The sequence below is a fragment of the Trichomycterus rosablanca genome, chromosome 12 (assembly GCF_030014385.1).
Source record: "Trichomycterus rosablanca isolate fTriRos1 chromosome 12, fTriRos1.hap1, whole genome shotgun sequence".
NCBI lineage: Eukaryota > Metazoa > Chordata > Actinopteri > Siluriformes > Trichomycteridae > Trichomycterus > Trichomycterus rosablanca.
This window is the reverse complement of record NC_085999.1, coordinates 15,264,002-15,278,243: the sequence shown is the minus strand read 5'-3', so window position 1 is coordinate 15,278,243 and position 14,242 is coordinate 15,264,002. Positions and strand designations below refer to the sequence as shown.

The following is a 14,242-nucleotide window of genomic DNA, read 5'->3' as shown; positions in this document are numbered from 1 at the left end:
GGTAACGAAAATGTTCAAATGAAGTGAACTTCAGACTGTGTAGGGAGTTGGGAGCGATGCTTCATCACTACACCTGTAGCTGGCTGTAACATTTACCCATTGCGTGCGTTGCGGGTTAAGACGGCCAGAGCGTTATTAGAGAGCAGAATATTTATTATATATATATATATATATATATATATATATATATATATATAACTGTCATATGTAACTAATGTTAACACATGCTGACGCTAGCGACTAGCGACGTTGATTACTAGTCATTTCTTTGCGAGTCATGAGTCGAGTCCGAGTCATTTGAAATGAGTCCGAGTCAAGTCTGAAGTCGCTGTGTGTGCGACTTACGTGCGACATCTCTGGTGGACACCAATGTGAAAATAAATCTTCCAGTTTTCTTGTCTAGACCCATTTCTTGATTGCCCAGTCTGTTTAATAAAAACTAGTGTAAATTAAATATGCACCTTATTTATAAGTAAATGACTGATAAAGTACATTATTTGAATTGCCTAGTGTCTTATCCATTAGGTTTTGGACAGTTTGCCAGTCTATTACAGGACTCACTCTTAGAGCTGTTTTTAGTAGCTCCAGTTAGCCTGATTGCATGTCTTTGGACTTGTGGGAGAAAACCAGAGCACCTGGAGGAAACCCACATGGACACAACATGTAAAGTCCACACAGAAAGAACCCTGGGAAGTTATTAGGAAGCTTATGTTATCTTTGGTTGTTTGGCCTGCTAGCCTGGACACAAATTCTGCTTGTCATGGGTACCTGGGATTTGTTTACCCTTAAACATATTACAATACCAGTCAGTTCTGACGTCTATCTTTCAGGTGACTCAGGACCTCCTGGACTTCAAGGTTATGCAGGGCCACCTGGACCCCCAGGACCTGGTCAGCCTGGTGCCCCCGGACCAATGGGACCCACTGGAGATCCTGGTCCTTTTGGTAAGTTTCTAGTCAAATAGCAGCTTTTATGCTGTATGTTCCTGGCAATATACAATCCATAAGTAGAGACACACAAATACACTGATAGCTGATATTTGTTAAATTGAAGGTTTACCTGGTGAAAAAGGAGAGAAGGGTCCTGCAGGTGTTCCAGGTCCAGCAATGCCAGGTCCTCAGGGTGAAAAAGGCATTCCTGGGTTTCCTGGGTCACCAGGGCCCAAGGGTTTCCCAGGGCAACCAGGACAACCTGGAGAAGATGGACGTCCTGGGGTGAGAGGTAAGAGCTAACGTTAATTGCAAAAAGTGCATGACTATTTGCATGTTTTTTTGAACACACTGGCACAAATTCCTGCAGACAAAACCCAAAATCTTGTAGAAAGCCTTTCCAAAAAATAGAGGCTGTCATAGCTGCTAGGGAGGGGAGGGGATGGGATAGTGGTAACACCATAAGGTTGTAAATGGGGTATCCAATAACTGCATGGTCAGGAGTCAACATACTTTTATATAGCATTCAGTGCTGTCAAATCTGTGTTGTAAGACATTGGTTGGAGATTATGTTTACTATTACTAATGGATTTTGGATTTTTCCCCTAGGACACAAGGGAGATATGGGAGTGATTGGAGTTCCTGGGTCACCTGGATTCCAAGGTTCTCAAGGACCCCCTGGAACCAGTGGGCCAAGAGGTAGAGAATTCAACACTTACTTTAATAAGACTATATGTCCCTACAGGGATAACTGCAATACTGGTACATTAGTAGGGGTGGTATAATACAAATATAGTAACTTGTATATACATGTGTGTAATTGATATATATTTCTATTTTGTCTCTGGCAGGTGACCCTGGTTTGCTTGGGTTTAAAGGAGATTCTGGTAAACAGGGGCCCAAAGGTGAAAGAGGAGAACAGGGTCTTCAAGGCCCACCTGGTAATATGACTGAAGTGGACATGGAACATATGAAAGGAGAGAAAGGAGATAGTGGAAACAGAGGTTGGAAACTTGAATAAAAAATAAATAAAAATAAAAAAGACCTTGCATAACAAATATATTGGGTAAGTAACTGAGCGCTATGATCTCCTACAGGTGAGGCTGGCCTTACAGGAGAGAGGGGGACTGCTGGACTCCCTGGAGATACTGGAATGCCAGGAAAATCTGGAATGCCGGGTTCTCCAGGCAAACCAGGTAAAGTTTCTGTCAATTGTTAATGTATTTGTTTTACTGTTCACCATTCAGAATGTTTCCACAATGTGTTAATCTATGTCCTAGGTGAAAAGGGTGACCCAGGAGTTACTGGAGATCCAGGACCATATGGACCATCTGGAACAAAAGGCAGCATAGGAGAAATGGGACTTCCAGGTAACAACACAATTCTCTTCACTTTCTCTAAGGTTTTAATCATTTCACTTTACGGGGGTACATAAATTGATTTTGATTTTAGTGACTCAAATAAACACAGATACATACAGTATTAGCAACCAACTGCTCCCCTGAAGCAACTAAGTACCTATTTACTTGTGTATTTGCAGGGGATCCTGGACTAAAAGGCTCTAAAGGTATTGGTGGCTCACCTGGTCATTCCGGGATTAAGGGTGAAGAAGGAGTAAAAGGCGAAAAGGGAGCGTCGGGTGCTGCAGGAATAGGAATTCCTGGTGTACCTGGAGCTAAGGTAAATTATCTGTGATTGGGCAGGTTGTGCCTTTCTTCTACTGAAGCATGAAGTGAAGCCCAACACCTGTAAGAATAGAAAAAGAACCCAATTGCAATATGCTTGAGCAAGGTATAATAATACTGTGTACTGCTTAGTTTTCTGAAAAAAAGGAAGGTTAGGAAACCCTAAACATGAGCCATGTATGGCAAAACACTAGTTCTAAGCCCACTACCATAAACTGGTGCAACTATGCACAGACCACTTTAAAAAATGTGTCGTCACACCACCTCTGGGGCAACACGATCTTCTAGGACTGTTCCAAACGTGACACTCCCAAATTGCCATCACCATCCCAGAAAAAAGCAGGTTTACCAGACAGATGAACTGGCATGAATATGAAAGAGAAACTGATATATAGTACGACTCCCACCTAAAGCGAATTAATGCTAATGAGCCCCAGATCACCAAAACTGATGACCAAAAATGGCAGTGCAGAAAGGACACTACTCCAACTTGACTCACTGTCAAACTCATTCAGCAACTGAGCCATGTTCTACTATTTAACTTCAACTGATGTTTAAAAAAATATTACTTGGTGCCCAGGTGCTGCAAGATATTCCACTAGCACACCAGCGCTGAAATTCTGAACCCCTCCTGCAGACACTATTCTGCTTGGGTGGGATGACCGGACTATGTGGGTGGGGTCTTCAAACACTCTGTAAGGACCCTAATTGGCAGATAGAGAGGCGCCTGTGCAGAGTGCATGGGTGAAAAAGGGTTCCGCAAAGGGCTGTGCACGGGTCAGAGGAGGAGTGAGCAGCAATATACCCACCTTGACTGCAATCAGGTATCCCCCAGCAGCAGAAGACAAATTGACTACACATTGAAAAACTTAATTACCTTTAGATGTTTTTTTTTCAAAAGGGATAATGTGCCCAAGTTTTATTTTCAACGCTGATGATCATTCTATACATTCCCCTTTAGTACCCATTTTGCATATTCCTAAATTCCCTGTGTAATCTTTTGACGTCTGTCTGCTGCACTCCACTCTGGCTGGCTGCTAAAGGCCGCAGGCTAGCAGACTCCTCCTTTGACAAGTGTGAAGCCAGAAGCTGAGAGTCTTAGGGCACTTTCAAAAAAGAAGCTGGAAAACGGCTTTTGTGCTGGCTGTGCCATAGTTTTTTATGAAGTGTGGCGAAGCCGCTTAGCTTGTCGCTGCGCTTTCCTGAGCAGTTTATTTAGAAAACAGTGCTGAACACAACATTTAATACGTTTATACCTTAATACTTATTCTTAACTGGTTCAAGACAGACAAATGTGATGGTACCCATTTCATAGTGGACAATGGCTAAAAACAGACCTTTTACTTTAAATGCATTAAAGAGGTTAGAAAGAAATTAGATGAAATTGAATTACAGTTGATCACTAATTGTAATGGCATACCTTACAACAGGGGTGTCAAACTTATTTTCACAGAGGGCCATGTCAGCATTCTGGTGGCCCTCAAAGGGCCGATTGTAACGAATCCTGCTGTGATTGCAGTCTGTCTTTTAATTCTTGGACAATTTGTTGTTTTACCTGGAGGCTAAATTCTGTATTTGGTGTCAAAATGCCAAATTTATACTGTATATTTATAATGTATATCTACATTTATATTGTACTCTTTTACCACAGACACAGCCTCATAACACAAGAGACATACCGGTTTCAAACTTGTATTCACTTTCCCATCTTTCATTAAATTACCTTCCTTCTGCTTCAATTTTCTCTACTTGGACATTTGAGATTATTTGTAAATATTTCTCAACATCACTTGTTGAAAAACCGCCTCAGTTAAACACTGATGTACAGTAGAAACAACGCCATCTAGTGGTGGGATCACAAAATTGGCGTGCATTGTGGGAGATTTACATTTTCGGCATTTAGCAGACGCCTTTATCCAAAGCGACTTACAGTATAGTGACAGTATACAGTCTAAGCAATTGAGGGTTAAGGGCCTTTCTCAAGGGCCCAACAGCAGCAACCTGGCAGTGGTGGGGCTTGAACCAGTGACCTTACGATTACTTGTCCAGTACCTTAACCACTAGGCTAGAACGTCCCTAGATGCAGTTTGCAGTTTATGTACAATTTTACAGTGTATTTTAAGACAATCATACGTCTTTGAAGCTCTGGCTGGCCTTTGAGTTTGACACATGTGCTTTACAATATCCTATACACAGGGTGAATTGGGACCACCTGGTTTACCTGGAGATCTTGGAGTAAAAGGACAGAAAGGTTCCATGGGAGTCCCAGGAGCCCCTGGGACACCAGGTGTGAAAGGAGACCTTGGCCCAATTGGAAATCAAGGCAAGTGCTATTACTTCATTCCTCTTATTTTGGATGATCCATTAGTATCAATGACTTGCTCATATGATGAAATGTACAGCAAGAACACTTTTGTGACACAACTATAAAAAATAGTAAAACTAATTTAATAAGGACTAACATAAAGTAAAAATGTGAGATCTTGTCTTATGGTGTAAGCAATGGTTGAGTTCTTTTAGCGAAGAGGAAAAAGATCATTCTTATTTTTAATGGGGCGGATTGCGCCCTGCCACTCAAACAGCAAGCGTAAACAGCGGAGACTGAACCCAATATGTAGGATGCTTACTCAAGGTAGAACAACGTTGTCAAAAAAGAGGCACAAACTAAACTAAGGGGGGAAATGACAAAGTAAAGGTAACAAAAGTAACAAAAGAAGCCAACTGAAAAGAGAGGCACCTCAGAGGGGTGCTCACCACACAGAGACATGAGTCTATGCTGTCCCCAGCGAATGACAGAAAACTCAGGTGGCCATGTGTTTGCCCCACAGGGGCAACAGTGATGAGCCCCCATCAAAACTCATACCACAAAGGAAAGTAGAAAGATAAGGAGAAAAGATGAAAATATTATTATTACAACACTAGCTACTCAGTCCACCAGCTATAATAATCTAACCTAAAAGAGAGGAACTCAGTACAAGCTGGGGTGGAGCAGGGTGATGCAGCCCATGTCAAGTGTGGATCTGTCTGTAGGGCTCTGCTCAAGAGTGCCATCATGCCAAGAGGTGGCACAACAACTGCTAGTCCATTATAAAGAAGATCAAAAAATGCTGATATGAACTGGTAGAGCATTCAGGTGTTAAAAAATACCATCAATGCCATGCAGCACAATGCCAAAGAGTCTCCGGTGAAGAGAACAACAAGGCCAACATATAAAAGGCTTTCCCAGCACCGGCACAGAGACAACTAAACACAGAGACAGCCCCTGGCCATAGTGGCATAGCAGGTGGGCATGATTCTGCAACCCGTGAACTCTGAAATCCAGCATCGGTAATGGTAAAGGAATGTGTTAGGAATGTGTTTGGGTAACACACACAACACCCACACTGGCCGATTTTTACAGTGCAGTAAATTTACCTTTAATGGGACAAGAAGAAATTATACAATCAAATTGGATGCATAACATCATTGGACACTCTTACTGTTGAGGTCAAGAACACAGTACTGTATTGTTCTCTTGGTGTACACAAAACATGATGAAGGATTAGTAGTCCGACCATTTAAGGGTTAATCATTAATGGTTATGGTCATGAGCACATCTATCTAGAAGCATCCACACTTATGCTTCCTCCCCTTTATTTTCACCTATTTCTGTAGGTCTTATCCATTGGACCTTACATAACCATCAGTGTGTCAGTAAGGCCACACTGCTATGAAAACATATTGTCTTATAGACAGTACAGTCCATGTTGCTGAGAGAGAACACATTCTTTAGACCAGTGCCAAATATACAGGTTTATGAAGGAATTATGGACATTTAAATTGCATCAGAATTATAATCAGTTTATACAGACATAAAAAGACACAAGTGACTTTCTCTATTGCAGTGGAATCAGTAACATCTTATGTTATTAAAAGTCATCATTAAAAGTCATCAATAACTGGTTTACTTACTGCAGAGGGCTCACTTACACTTGGACCAGATCAGCACCACAGTGAAAATCACTTTCTTTGACTTCTCAAGTGCTTTCAACACAATTCAACCTTGCATACTGGGGGAAAAGATGGAGAACATGCGAGTGGACAAAACCATGATCACCTGGGTCTTGGACTACTTGTCTGAAAGGCCCCAGTATGTACAGCTTGGAACTTGCCAGTCTGATTGCCTGATCAGCAACATTGGAGCACCACAGGGAACTGTGCTTTCCCCTTTCCTTTTCACCTTGTACACAACCGACTTCCAGTACAAGTCGGACCTCTGAAATTTTCTGATGACTGCGGTGGTTGGGTGTATCAGGGATGGACAGGAGGATGAGTACAGAGACCTTGTGAGCAGCTTCGTGGAGTGGTGTGAGAGGACCACAAGTGGACCTGTCACCATCATGGGTCAAAATGTGGAACTGGTGGACACGTACAAGTACTTGGGTGTCTGGCTTGACAACAGACTGGATTGGAGGGCTAACACGGAGGCAGTGTACAGGAAGGGGATGAGCAGACTCTACTTTCTGAGAAAGCTCAGGTCCTTTAATGTGTGCAACAAAATGTTGACCATCTTTTATCAGTCTGTTGTTGCGGGGGCTTTGTTCTTTGCAGCTGTGTGTTGGGGAAGCAGCCTCAGAGCAGGGGATGTAAAGAAACTCAATAAACTGATCAGGAAGGCTGGCTCAGTTTTGGGCTGCTCACTGGATAGTTTCGAGTTGGTGGTTGGAAGGAGGTCACTGAATAAACTCACAACCATACTTGACAACCCATCACACCCCCTTCATGTCCTGTTAGTCAGACAGCGGAGCACTTTCAGCAACAGACTCATCCAGCTCCGCTGTAACAAGGAACGGTACAGGAGATCGTTTATACCAGCAGCGATCTCGCTGTACAACAATTCACTAGTTCGGGACATCATTGAACACTAAACCACTTTCAGGACAGACCCATAGAGCAGGTTCTAGCATTCTGTTCATAAAGACTATACTACATATCTGTTGTTATTTAACACTACTACAGCTTAGTATATCACATTACATATCTCATCTGAATATTTAATGACAGGATACTTCTATACTACTATTTTTATTCTATTTATTCAATTACATAGTGTGTACAACATTACTTGTGTACTTAATTCTTGTACTTTTATACTTTTGTACTTTTATTCTCTGTACTTTAATACATTTGGCTTTACTGTACTGGAGCTGCTGTAATAACTGACTTTCCCTCTGGGATTAATAAAGTTATCTATCTATCTATCTATCTATCTATCTATCTATCTTATCTATCTTATCTATCTTATCTATCTTATCTATCTATCTATCTATCTATCTATCTAATCCTGTAAGTTAGCTAATAATCAAGTAATTTAGCTAATAATCAAGTAATTTTGCTCATCATCATGTCTGTTAATATTACTCTGTACAGTTATTTCAACCGTGAATGACTAAATTCTTTGTTGCAACTCTTTCTGAGCAGGTAGCCCTGGGGTTCCGGGAGAGAAAGGTGTCAGTGGTTATCCTGGGTCACAAGGACAGCCAGGTCTTCAAGGACGACCAGGTGGGTAAAAACATAGATTAGATATATTGACAAAGGATACATGCATTATAACATTATGACATCTTCATGTTAATTGTATTCCTATTTTTTGTTGATATGCTAGAACATCACTTCTTATAATTCTTTTGTAATAATTTTGGATTTTTTTATTCTCATTTGTAGTACAAAAATTTCCACTTGATATAAACCCTAAGCCTAAATTACTATTGGGTTAAATTTACTGGAATGCCCTCTGTGGTGGAAAACCCCTTAATAAAATACATCAGAGACATGTGAGTAGAAAAGAGTTTTAATCTTATCTGCAGAGAAGGATCACACAGACCGAGTCTCACACAAAGGTTCTGTGCATGATATATCAACGGAAAAAAATTAATATACTTTTATACTGTTGTTGGTGACCTTGTAGGACAGTGGATGATTCCACAGTTAACATAGGAGCTGGTCTAAATCAGCTAGAACTGGGTTTTGGACGTCATAGGATGCAATTGATGAACTACTTATTACGTACACCAAGTACACATCCAGTAACATTCAGTATTCTTGGAATATGACTACTGGCAAAAATGCCCTAAGCATATCCACATTTTCTAAGTAGTACCTTTTTTTTTTTTTTTTTTTTTTTTTTTTTTTTTTTTTTTTTATAAATATTTCTCTCACACCTTCCACATACATTTGTGCAATTGACATGTCAGTGATTGGTTTAATTGGGGCAGCACATTGACTCAGTGGGTAGCACTGTCACCTTACAACAAGAAGGTCCTAGGTTCGATCCCCAGGTGGGTCTGTCCGGCTCCTTTCTGTGTGGAGTTTGCATGTTCTCCCCGTTTCTGCGTGGGTTTCCTCCGGGTGCTCCGGTTTCCTCCCACAGTCCAAAGACATCCAAGTGAGGTGTATTGGAGATACAAAATTGTCCATGACTGTGTTTGACATTAAACTTGTGTAGGTGGCCTGGTCTGATGAATCACAATTTCTTTTACATCACGTGGATGACCGGGTGTGTGTGCATCGCTTACCTGGGGAACACATGGCACCAGGATGCACTATGGGGAAAAAGGCAAGCCTGCGGAGGCAGTGTGATGCTTTGGGCAATGTTCTGCTGGGAAACCTTGGGTCCTGCCGTCCATGTGAATGTTACTTTGACACGTACCACCTACCTAAGCATTGTAAGCACCGTTTCCATGTACACCCTTTCATGGAAACAGTATTCCCTGATGGATGTGGCCTTTTTCAGCAGGCTAATGTGCCCTGCCACAAAGCAGAAATGGTTCAGGAATGGTTTGAGGAGCACAACAACGAGTTTGAGGTGTTGACCTGACCTCCAAATTGCCCTGATCTCAATCCAATCTAGCATCTGTGGGATGTGCTGGACAAACAAGTCTGATCAATGGAGGCCCCACCTCACAACTTACAGGAGTTAAAGGTTCTGCTGCTAACATATTGGTGCCAGATACCACAGCACACCTTCAGGGGTTTAGTGGAGTCCATGCCTTGACGGGTCAGTGCTGTTCTGGCAGCAAAAGAGGGACCAACACAATATTAGGAAGGTGTTATTATAATGTTATACTTGATCGGTGTATGTAAGCCAAGCAGGTAATGATGGGCGTTTAGATGGGTTAGTGGTCTAACGCACTAGTAAACCACTGGCTCCCACCCCATCTGGCATGCTTGATGCTGTCACTCTGGATTTAAGCCTTGTTTGCACATTCCCTCTCTGGTAGTAAGCACTGGTGATGATACATGTTGTTGTATACAGGTGAACCTGGTCTACAGGGTGCCCCAGGACAACAAGGAGAAAAAGGACAACCAGGTGTAGATGGTATTCCAGGATCCTCTGGAGAGAGGGGTGACCCAGGTTAGTGTGTAAACATTGTAGTATAACAGGAAAAATAACCTTACAGTTGATGTAGACCATTATGAAGAACTAAATGGATTGTCTTTTGATTTCTTTTTGTAGGTATAGCAGGTGTAGGTCTTCCTGGACCAACTGGGCATGCAGGATCTAAAGGTAAGGCTCATGATCTACAACCCCAATAAATTGTAACAGTATAATGAATTGCTTTTTGTTTATATACACTGATTCTTTGCTGGCTGCAACACTTTTAAACTTCATCTGCTCCAACATTTTGATGTTGTGTATTGCTTTTCACACATTTTCAATGGCAGACAAGTTCTGGACTGCAGGCAGACCAGTAAGCACCTGCACTCTCTTATTACAAGGCCATGTAGTTGCAACATGCAGAATGTGGCTTGGCATTGTCTTGATAAAAACAACATAATCTAGATGGCAGTACATGTTCCCCCAAAATGCCTTCAGAACCAGGCCTGGAGAACACATACCCCTTTTCCACCGACGAGGATTCGGCTCCGTTCCGGTTCGCGAACTTGATTTTGAACCGGTTCCGTGTGTTTCCACCGAAAAAAAGAGGTTTCAGACAGCAAACTAGCATTCTAATCTGGCACCACAAAATACTTGGTTTTTCAGTGCGAACCGTGACGTCATCTGTAGGTGTGTCAAAGTGTAGAGGTTTGGACGCTTTCACATGAGACATTATAACATTATACACCGATCAGCCATAACATTAAAACCACCTCCTTGTTTCTACACTCATTGTCAATTTTATCAGCCCCACTTACCATATAGAAGCACTTTGTAGTTCTACAATAACTGACTGTAGTCCATCTGTTTTTCTGCATGCTTTGTTAGCCCCCTTTCATGCTGTTCTTCAATGGTCAGGACCCCCACAGGACCACTACAGAGTAGGTATTATTTGGGTGGTGGATCATTCTCAGCACTGCAGTGACACTGACATGGTGGTGGTGTGTTAGTGTGCGTTGTGTTGGTATGAGTGGATAAGACATAGCAGCGCTGATGGAGTTTTTAAACACCTCACTGTTACTGCTGGACTGAGAATAGTCCACCAACCAAAAATATTTAGCCAACAGCACCTTGTGGGCAGCATCCTGTGACCACTAATGAAGGTCTAGAAGATGACCAACTCAAACAGCAGCAATAGATGAGCGATCGTCTCTGACTTTACATCTACAAGGTGGACCAACTAGGTAGGAGTGATCCACTGATCCACTCATACCAGCACAACACACACTAACACACGACATGTCAGTGTCACTGCAGTGCTGAGAATGATCCACCATTTAAATAATAACTGCTCTGTGGTGGTCCTGTGGGGGTCCTGACCATTGAAGAACAGGGTGAAAGAAGGCTAAAAAAGCATGTAGAGAAACAGATGGACTACAGTCAGTAAATGTAGAACTACAAAGTGCTTCTATATGGTAAGTGGAGTTGAAAAAATGGACAGTAAGTGTAGAAACAAGGAGGTGGTTTTAATGTTATGGCTGATTAAATTCACCTGATTAAATTTTGAGCCAGTTTTACGCTGATATTTGCTGATATTTTTAAAGAGATGAACTGTGTGATATGACCTGGTAAAAGTGACCTGGACAGTACGAACAACTCCTAACATGAAAAATAAAGTGTAACGTGGCTTGTTGTACTAAAACACCGACCGATTAATTTTAAGTCTTCCTGTGTCGTACTTTTACTACATTAAACCACGATAAGCCTTTTTTAGGTGAAGATTTTGTGGACTCAGAACCCCGAGCTGCATAAACACCACACGTGAAGTAAATCCAGCTAAACACAGATACATGTGGAGCTTTTAGACTGGATTTGATGGTTATTTTACACAGATGGATGTTCATGTCGTGGAACTTTAGTGATGTTCTATCGCTCAAGCCGAGTGCTAAGCAAATCGGCTATTTGCACCAAAGGTCGCAGTGAGAGCGAAGTGCAAAACGCTTCTCACATCAGAGAACTAAAGAAAACCACAACAGCGACAAACACATCTACATTCTCTTATCAACAATAGTTGAGTGATGCTTTTTGCATAAAAACGAACATCTGTAACAACAGCACAAGTGCTCGCACATAATCTACACGCTACGCCATCATGTTACTAGTCTTCACTTTTGTTGTGTAACACCCACCGTTGATGACGCAGACTTGGCTCCTAAAAACTGGTGGAAATGTGGGTCGGTTCTCTACAAAACACCAAGATTCGAAGAAACCTGGCTCTTTTATATTAAATAATGATAGCATTATTTGTTACCTACACTATATGGACAAAAATATTGGGACACCCATTCTAATTATTGAATTCATGTGTTCTGGTCACAATAGTTGCTACCAGGTCATTTTGTGTTCCTGCATGACTGTGCCCATGTGCACAAATAAATGTCCATAAAGACATGGTTTAAAGAAGCACAAATCACTTTATTTTAATACCAGTTGTTTTTGTAATGGAATGTCCAACAAGCTCATCTGTTGTAGCATAAAGAGCCAGAGCCTAGCTAAAGAATCTGTAAAATCAGCCAAGTCATCCATTCAGTGATTTACCAGGCCAAATTTCCCAGATATACTACTGTAGTAATATACTTATTTTTCTTGCTCAGGTGAAAAAGGTAAGGCGAGTCCCCCTGGCATGCCTGGAAGCCCAGGTGTTCCTGGAACCAAAGGAGATAAAGGCTTGCCAGGCTTCCAGGGCAGTCAAGGTCAACCTGGAGAAAGAGGACTACCAGGGTCATCCATGGAGGGTCCTAAAGGAGACAATGGAGCTCAAGGAGCGCCAGGAGAGACAGGTTAATTGTAATTCTTTACAATGATGTACTGACATATTTAGCTGTCCAAAAAGGTAGTGGTTCTTAATAATTTTGGCCACATACATAAACCATGAAGCTATTTATGTGTAGTAATACTAGAACTAGAATATAGAAGTGAGTTCAGTGTGTTGCCACAACTGGTATTATGGGTGGGGCATGGGGACCTGAGTTTAAACCTTGCCTCCCCAAAACAGAAGGTACATGACTAGTTTAAATTGCTATGAGGTATGATGCTCTGTAATGAACTAGGGCCCTGTGCAGGGTGTGTTTCTGTCTTTAACACAACTTTTTTATTACAAGTAGTGAACATTGTGTTCCACTTTCATATTTGCAGGGCAGATTGGTGCTCCTGGTGCACCAGGGAGTCCAGGAGGTTCAGGAGCCAAAGGACAGACGGGTGACAAAGGTTTTTCAGGCCCACAGGGTACTCAGGGTTTTAAAGGCGATAAGGGTTTCACTGGACCTTATGTAAGTAAAACTGATAACACAATTTATTATAACAATTTAATGGGACACTGTTGTTATATAATTGTGTATGTGTGTATTATTTAGGGTGAGCCCGGCTTACCAGGTTATGACGGATTAAAGGGTGAGATGGGACCTCAGGGTGTTCAAGGCTTCAAGGGTAAGAATAATACTGATGGTTAAAGAGCCTGGGTTTGTTTTTCTTGCTGGCAGTGTGGAGTTTCATTTTCAGTAGCATGTTCTTCTTGTTTCCACCCACAAGTCCAATTGGAGCTACTAAAAAATGTTTGTGTGTGTTTGTGTGTGAATATGTGTGTGTCTGCCCTGTGATGGACTGGCAACCTGTCCAGGGTGTTTCCTGCCTTTCGCTCAATGAATCAGACACTAATTAATTAAATTAAATATCCCATGATGATGCATTTGACTGTATTTCAAAATAAAACTAAAATTATAATGAATTTAATATTTTATTTTATTTTTCTGGTAATAAACTGGTTAGAGTTGTTGACCATTAAGAACATGTTCCTTGTTGTTGAGAACAACTTTGTACATAGGGTTGTTCAGAGTGCTTATAAACATGACAGGAGAATTAAAAGAGTATTAAATATTAATATATTTAACAATGATTAAATAGGCTAAGGACACTAGGCTTTGTCAAAGGTATATTTAGGTCTGCGCTCAGGTGGTGCAGCAGTAAAACACGCTAGCACACCAGAGCTGACATTTCGAACCCATCGGTTGGCTTATTCATGTCGCCTGCACAGAGTTGAGGGATAATGTGATCAGGGTGTATCTCTCTGTACACAAAGCTGATCCGCATACGAACTCGCCTCGTGCAGGTGAAAAGATGCAGTCAGCTACTGCACACGTGTCGGAGGGGCGTGTGACAGTCTCACTCTCAGCAGTGGGGATCAGCATCAGTAGAGAGAAAACGTAATGCAATCG

At 41.7% G+C, this 14,242-nt stretch overlaps 1 protein-coding gene across 1 annotated transcript in view; it reads left to right on the top strand.

Moving 5' to 3' along the window:
• Positions 1-14,242, top strand: part of col4a1 (collagen, type IV, alpha 1) — an 88,325-nt gene that overhangs the window by 60,197 nt on the left and 13,886 nt on the right. Inside the window, exons 31-44 of the mRNA XM_063006605.1 lie at positions 831-944; positions 1,054-1,221; positions 1,539-1,628; positions 1,781-1,933; positions 2,027-2,125; positions 2,210-2,299; positions 2,470-2,609; positions 4,811-4,937; positions 8,075-8,155; positions 9,909-10,007; positions 10,110-10,160; positions 12,626-12,811; positions 13,167-13,300; positions 13,385-13,457. Of these exons, the coding sequence (XP_062862675.1) occupies positions 831-944; positions 1,054-1,221; positions 1,539-1,628; positions 1,781-1,933; positions 2,027-2,125; positions 2,210-2,299; positions 2,470-2,609; positions 4,811-4,937; positions 8,075-8,155; positions 9,909-10,007; positions 10,110-10,160; positions 12,626-12,811; positions 13,167-13,300; positions 13,385-13,457 (1,605 nt within the window). The remainder of the gene's footprint in view (positions 1-830; positions 945-1,053; positions 1,222-1,538; positions 1,629-1,780; positions 1,934-2,026; positions 2,126-2,209; positions 2,300-2,469; positions 2,610-4,810; positions 4,938-8,074; positions 8,156-9,908; positions 10,008-10,109; positions 10,161-12,625; positions 12,812-13,166; positions 13,301-13,384; positions 13,458-14,242) is intronic.